The 7580-nt window shown below is 57.9% G+C and overlaps 1 protein-coding gene across 1 annotated transcript in view; it reads left to right on the top strand.

The window, feature by feature from the left end:
• The window catches only part of PRKCA (protein kinase C, alpha), a 176527-nt gene extending 168953 nt beyond the window's left edge, over positions 1-7574 (top strand). Inside the window, exons 18-19 of the mRNA XM_010856474.1 lie at positions 7002-7160; positions 7269-7574. Coding sequence (XP_010854776.1) covers positions 7002-7160; positions 7269-7280 — 171 coding nt within the window. The 3' untranslated portion in view covers positions 7281-7574. The remainder of the gene's footprint in view (positions 1-7001; positions 7161-7268) is intronic.
• Positions 7575-7580: the final 6 nt, after the last annotated feature.

The following is a 7580-nucleotide window of genomic DNA, read 5'->3' as shown; positions in this document are numbered from 1 at the left end:
GTGTGGACGCAGAAGAGGACGAGGCTGGAGAAGATGTAGAAGGGCGGAAGGCAGAATCACGTGCGGGCTGGATCAGGAGGAGCAGGACAGTGGACTTTCTGTCCCAAAGCCGAAGAGTGTCAGCGGCGAGGGGCCCGGGCGGGAAGTCCGGTCCGGACAGTCATCCCAGAGCAGGCGCCTGTGGGCAGCAGGGCAAGGCCTTGCCTCAGGGGACGGGCCCTCCCGCACCGGGAACAGCCCCAGGAGCGCCGATCCCACCCGCAGAAAGCCCCGTAGGCCCCGGTGCTGTCGAGGCTGCCGGATGTGTGGCCTCAGAGGGGACACGGCGGCCCTGACGTTACCCTGCAGTGTGGTTCCCCAGCCTTCTCGGTGGAAAACGTGGTTCCCTTGTCCAGAGCCAACGACAGGGTCAGAGGCATTTATAGTTAAAACGCAGAGCTGAGACTTCTGTGGGCGGTGTTGTGATTTCAGAGAGAGCTGCAGGAGCACCACCCTGGCTTTTGCTGCTGACAAAATACCAGGCAAATTTATTTTTGCCAGCAGCTCTTCCTTTCCCTGTGCAGTGAGCCCAACTCTGAGATCAGCTGTGCTCCAAGCAGCGTTTAAAGCCCTGGCTGCCTCGCCTGTCAGTCTTGGTGAAGTCCGCTCATCGCTTTCATAGCAAGCGCTGCAGAGCTGACTTCCCTGAGATCTATTGGATTAAGGGCTGATAGCACTTGCCCCCCTGTGAAATCATGGTCTTGGTTATTGTAAATACCAGCAGAAAGACTTCAGGTGCCTGCAGTTATCTGCAGGGCGCAGCTGGAGATCAAGTTTGTGCGCGTAAGCTTGGGAGGCTCCTCTTTGTTTTATTTTTAACCTTTTTCTGGACCCTCCAGTGAAAAGCTTATTCCAGGATCACTGGCGTCCTTCGGAGTTGAGGTGCTCTATCCCTGGGCCGCCACGGAGCCCATCTGGAGGGAGCGGGGTCTCCAGGTGTCCTCCCGGTGCGCGTCTTCCTTCCTCCCAAAGCTACGTCCCTGAAGCTGCACCCACGTGCCTGGAAGATGTGGAATCCCACGGCCCGGCGCACCTCGCGATGGCCCTGGGCCCCCAGGAGGCTGCAACAGAACTCGCCCTCTCAGCAGCATAAAGGGCAGGCTCTGCAGTACAGCATGGCCTGGGCTCTGTCCCGGGTCTCACGTGAACGAGGGCAGGGAGGAGAGTGGCCACGGCCATTTCCCCCAGGGTGGGGCAAGTCTGGAGGCTCAGGGGTGCACCTGCTCCCGCAGCCCCCAAGGTGGGAGACCCCATGTGATGGCGGAGAGGCTGTTCCTGGAGACAGGCTGTCCCTCGTGTACTGGTTTATCTGGAAAAACCAAAGCAGAAGCAAAACCAGACACTGTGCTGCCATGCTGTCTCCTGGAGACAAGGCAGCCACGTAGCTTCCTTTACGGAAAAAAAGTACAAAACAAGCTGGTTTCAGTTTTCTCTTAAAGGAAATACAAAAAAGCAAGAACCTCAGCTTTGCCTGATGATCTGAAAGACAAAGCGGAGTCATCAAAAGAGGCTGCGTCCCAAAGATCTCATGTAAGAAGGTCCCTTTTTTGAGTTTAAAGAAGACGCTGCCCCTGAAAGGACTCGTGCCCGATTAGTAATGAGAAATGAGAGGGTCTGGGCTGCATCCCAGTGACATCCATAAACAACGAGGTATCAGGAGAGGACAGTGCAGCCGCCTGCCTGGCCAGCACCCGGAGAACTCCCTGGAGGAGGAAAGCACTTTCTGTTTGTTTTTCCTGAAAAGATGAAAGGCCCGAGTCCTCATCCCTGCAGCCGCCCTCAGGAGCACATGTGAGCCTGAGACTCTCCAGTGTCATTTGCATCTTGTAGGCTTTTATCTTGATTTATTGTTCATGGTTGGATGGCTTTACCAACTCAACGGACCTGAGTTTGAGCAAGCTCCAGGAGATGGTGACGGACAGGGAAGCCTGGTTTGCTGCGGTCCATGGGGTCACAAAGAACCAAGACTAGACTGAATGATTGAACAACAATTATTCATGCGACTAAAAGGCCCGAGAACAGCGTTCACGTTTCTGTTCAGCCTGCCTACAAGAAATAACAGTTGATGTGAATATCCCAATCAGAGAGTTAACTGGTGCTTCTCTTCTTGAATCCTACCCGCCAGCACCAAGGAGCAGAACAGTTAATTCACGGGTCAGCCAGGAGCACCCACTGCACTGGAACGGTGACTAGAAATGAGTCCACAAAGTGAATGCTGAGAGATGCACCCAGGATTGACGGGGGAGCACAGAACTTTAGGAACAGGGCTGCCTGTGTCAGGTGGCCTTTCTTGAGAAATTACTGTTATTATTTTATCTAAAGGAGATGGAAAACAGAAAAGAACTTTCATCTGGACGGTGATAAGACATACAGTCAGATTCGCCTCAAAGTCCTTTATCTCACAGGGTCCTCAGTTTGTTTAGGTAGTCTGATGATGGTTTTACTATCCAAGTTAGTGCAGTGTTCTAGTGTTTTTTATTTATTTTGAAATAATCATAACTTGAGACTTACAGAAGAGCTGCAGAGATTGCTGAATCCCCTTTCCCTGGACCCCCTAAGTGTTAACCTCCCACCACTGCCCCGTGTCTTCCTTCCTCTGCGTCTCCGTGATGGCAGGGAGCTGAGGATACACACACATGTATTTTCTGAGTCACCTGAGAGAAAGCCACAGGCTCACACCAACATTATTCCATGTGTATTTCCTAGAACTAAGGGCTTCTCAGACTTCACTGGTGGCACAGACGATAAGAATCTGCCTGCAATGGAGAAGACCCAGGTTCAATTCCTGGGTCGGGAAGATCCCCTGGAGGAGGGCATGGAAACCCACTCCACTGTTCTTGCCTGGAGAATCCCATGGACAGAGGAGCTTGGTGTCCATGGGGGTTGCAAAGAGTCGGACATGGCTGAGTGACTACACTTTCACTTTCAAGGGCATCTCACGGTGCTGTAGTCTTCTGCTCTAAGAAGGTGTTTACACGGAGCAGCAGCTGCCCTCCAGGGAGGAGGAGGACTGGAGAGGCTGAATCAGTCTCAGTGCCAAGCGGGCCTGCACCGCGTCTCATCTGCCCTCCCCGGTGGCAGGCGGTTCCTTCTCACAGCCTTGCCGTGGAACCAGCTGCAATGATGCTAATTAAAATCAAGATGCTCAAGGCTCTGGGAGCCACGCCGACAGTGCGGGGACACAGCCAGCCTTGGGGGACTGGAATCTGCCATAGGTGATGTGCTGATGTTGATTTAAGCCTGGAACGTGGCCACGACGGCATCTTCTTGGTTAACTGGAGGCAAGAAGTCTTCCTATTCTTTGGTAATTGTGCTCCCAAATGCTGTTCTGCTCAAAAGAGAAATGTGAAGAAGTGAGACTTTTAAAATAATTATCGATATGAGTAAGCAGCTCTTTTGCAAGGCCCAGGGAGCTGTGGGGCGGGTGGGGAGGTAGAGGCCACGGGGAAAGTGCAGACCTGTGGTCACTGGCCGTGGTCTGGAGGAAGGTCCCCCACCACGCTACTTAGGACAACAGCCCTCCTTGGAGAAGCAGCCTCGAGTGCCGTGAAGTTGGCTGTTAGTGTGAAGAAAGACCAGGAGGCATGTGCGTTTTTATGCCAGAGAATACAGGCCGCGATAATTTGCAACCTCTGCCCTCAGATACACAGGCCCTCGCGCTGCAGGAACCCGCCCCTTCAGTGTGCCTGTTTATGGGCAGAGTGTTCAAGTGTTAGTCGCTCAGTCGTGTCCAGTTCTTTGCAACCTCATGGACCGTAGCCTGCCAGGCTCCTCTGTCCATGGGATGCTCCAGGCAAGAATACTGGAGTGGGTTGCCATTTCCTTCTCCAGGGGATCTTCCTGACCCAGGGACTGAACCCACGTCTCCTGCATTGCAGGCAGATTCTTCACCGTCTGAGCCACCAGGGAAGCCCCATTTATGGGCAAAGTCACCCATAAATCAGCCACCTCCTGACCAGGAGTGGCCTTCCCTAAGAGGCTCTGCGGGCAGGGAGAGGAGTTATGTTTAATTTTGTCAGAGACTCAGGGCCCATCTCCAGGGAACGTTGGCAGGAGGTGAAAGAGGCCCCAGTCCACTTTTTTGAATTATCATTAAAATACAACCTCTGTGTGTGGAAAGAGGCAGTCAGGCCACAGGGAAGGATGTAAGACCACCCTCCGCACGGACCCCGCCTGCTGCTCACTCGCTTCTGTAAGCTTCCGGAAGGCTGCGTGCCTGCGTGAACCTTCGCACGGAGGTCCCCCTCAGGGGTGCCCCACGTGGCTCGCGTGACCCTGTGGCTCCTCTGCACGGGCACTGACTCTTCCAAACCCTCCTCTGTCCGTTCTCCCCTCCAGACTTTCTGCACCAAAACGCACTGGCTTCAGTGGGCGTCCAGGCCTTCGGTGAGCACCTCTTGGAACCTTGGGTGATGCGATGAACAAACTAACCGCACTGCCTAATCCTGGCGTGTGCTCCCGCTTGCCTGGGCCGTGCACGAGCCCCCGCCCTCCACGTGCTGGTCTGAGGAAGCGCAGATGCCCCGGCATCCCAGCCCCTCGCCAGACGGTTCTCTGGTGTGGACGGGACCTCCCGGGAGGCGCCCGCTCGTTTCTTCCACCGGTTCCTTAACTAAACGGAGAGTCAGGGAGCTGAGCCCCACTGCGGGCGATGTGCCCCCCGCCGCCTCTGCTGGGACCACCGTGCAGGTTGGCTCCCCAGACCAGGGCATGGGATGCAGGCACAGCCGCCCCGAGACGACACTGCCACGTCTGGTCCTCGGCAGACGGTCCCCGCCCGCGGGGAGTGTCCTCCCCTCGCTGCGCTGTCCACCTTTCCTCCAGCTTCGTTCCACACCCTTCCCGCTGTGCTGAGTTTGGTTTGGTGTTCTGCTCTGTAACTCAGCGTTTTGGAGCTACTCACACTCACCCTAATCCCCATGCTGGTGCCCGTGGGTCTGATCTCTCTGTCACCAGGACACTCAGGTGTGAAGGGCAGGCTTGAGGCCAGCGTGTGTGTTGTGTGCTGTCGCTGGCCCCTCGCAGGCCGGGGTCCCAGCTGAGTGTCCGAGGAGCAGGCGCCGGCTCTTCCCCGCAGCCCTGTACACAGATGCAGAGGCTCTGAGCTCTGTGGGGCTCCAGGAGGGGAGTGCACGTCCCAGGCCCCCGCGACCCCCTCCCGACGTTGTCGCACTCCTGCCAGCCTGACCTCCCCAATTCATTTCACTCTTCAATGATTTTACCAAATGGACAGGAGCGTCCAGAGAACCAGGCGGGCAGTTCGATCCAGAGCGGGGATTGGGGTGGGAGACACAGGAATGTCCAGTGAACTAGGCAGGCAGTGCTCCATCCAGAGTGGGGCAGGAGGTAGATTATTAATAGTTCATTCACCCCTCACGAGTTAGCCGCGTGCCTGGTCCCCGCCTGATGCCTGCGTCCGTGGGGCCCGTCTTGGCTCTGCGTCAGACCTGATCGCTGGCTCAGGGTCCCCCAGCTGCTCCTCTGACCTCATGGCAGCCACGGGAGGCGGGTGTTAGCTCCCCATCTTCTCTGGGGGGTGTGTGTGCTGCCCGAAGCCGCTGCCGGGCGCTTCAGCCCCGAACCCCCACCTTCCTGGGGTGTCAGACGCACTGCTGTGGACGCAGAGGCAGTCTGGGCTCAGGCCTGCCCAGGGGGCTGTCCAGCACACACGCTAGTCTGGGGCCACCTCCTGACCACTGCACCCGCACCACATCTCTGTCCCGACCAGTCGTGGGGGCCCCAGCGTGTCCTGAGGTTGGTTGCTGTTCGTTGGTTTTCCTGATCAATCAAGTGTGGCCCCTGATTGAGTCTCAGGAAGAAAATTCCTGTCCTTTCTTCCTTGAAGAGCCTGGACTCTGAATGGTCTGGTGTGGGCCCTGCATGTGGGAGTGGGTGTCTGCTGGCCTTCACTCTGAAGGCGCTCTGTGCTCCCTGGGAACGTGGAGCGTGGGGTGGCCCCACGTCTCAGCTGTGCCCTGTGAGGGGTGTGGGAGCTCCGCGGACTCAGGACCGCTTCGTGCCACCCTGCGGTCCCCACCGGGGTAGGAGGAGATAGTCACTCACGTCACCAGGGCATCCCCAGCACTCTGCCTCAGAGTTGCCCTGAGATCCGGGACCCAAGTGTGAGCAGGACACCCCGGCCTCTTACTTGGGGGTCAGGCTCCCAAGCAGCGCTGCCTACGCTGCTGTGTTTCCCAGACCCCAGCCCCAGGAGGGCAGCTCTACCCGCAGCCCCGGCGCACGAAGTGCCTGCTGGGCCCCAGGGGGGGCGGGGGTGTCCGGGGCAGATAGATACTCTGCCTCCAGGGACACTGGCACGCACGCCCTCGGGCCAGAACCACAGACAGTGAGCTCCATGGCTGCCTGTCTGCTGGCTGGCAGAGGTGCCCCCATCCCCTGAGCCCGGGAAGGAAGAGGCCAGTCTTGCCTCCACGCTGATCCCGTCCTGGCTGAAGATGAATTTAGGGGCTGAGGTTTTCAGAAGCTCCTCGCTGGAAGACAAGAATAACACAACTTACAAATACACCTGCAAAGACCCAAACGTGGGACAGGCCCCCAGCCTCTCAGGTCAGGGGCGACTGTGCGCATTCCCCCACGTCCCGGCCTGCCAGCCGGCAGAGGGACCCGTGGCCCTGAGCTGCGGTGTCTGTCCTCGTGGCTCTGAAGGGCGGGGCGGAGTGTGGGCGGAACACAGGAGACCGGGTCCGTTAGCGCGGCCGGGCCGGCTCCCCGGCACGCCGTTCCCCCGCCTGGCTTCCGGTTGCGGGCTGTTGGCCGATTCACCCGCGAGTGACCTCATGAGCGATCGCTGTGCTGGCTCCGGCTCCCCAGCCGCTCGGCCGCAAACCCTCCAGGGCTCGTCACGCCTGACCGGCCTGAGACCCCGGCCCGCCCCGCGGAGAGCTGCCCCCGGGGTCGGTGGCCGAACCCCTACCGACCTCTCCTTCCTCTTCTCTCCACAGTGCGGCAAAGGAGCAGAGAACTTTGACAAGTTCTTCACGCGAGGGCAGCCTGTCTTGACGCCGCCCGACCAGCTGGTCATCGCTAACATCGACCAGTCTGATTTTGAAGGCTTCTCATACGTCAACCCCCAGTTCGTGCACCCCATCCTGCAGAGCGCGGTATGAGACGCCTCGCGGAAGCCTCGTCCGCGCCCCCGCCCCCGCCCCCCCGCCGTGGGAAGCGACCCCCACCCTAGAGTTTGACGGCCTCGGCCCTCCCTGTTCCAGGTGGAGGCCTGAAAACTGTAGGGTGGTTGTCCCCGCGTGCTCGGCTGCGTCATCTCAGCGGAAGATGACGTCACGTCAGCATCTGCTTTACGTAGAGGTGACATCTGGCGGGGGATTGACCCTTTCTGGAAAGCAAACAGACTCTGGCCCCATTTTTTTTTTTGGGGGGGGGGGTACTGTTTGATGTGTTTCCCAAAACCTCTGTTGATTTTCACCATCCAGATTTCCCGATCAGAGATGTTCAAATGAACCCACACAGTCTAGGGGGCCGGAAACACGTCCATCCACCATGTCTTCGGAATAAAAGAATGG

The sequence above is a fragment of the Bison bison genome, unplaced genomic scaffold (assembly GCF_000754665.1).
Source record: "Bison bison bison isolate TAMUID 2011002044 unplaced genomic scaffold, Bison_UMD1.0 scf7180017864371, whole genome shotgun sequence".
Lineage (NCBI taxonomy): Eukaryota > Metazoa > Chordata > Mammalia > Artiodactyla > Bovidae > Bison > Bison bison.
Note: the sequence above shows the minus strand (reverse complement) of the source record. Positions and strands in the feature narration are given on the sequence as shown.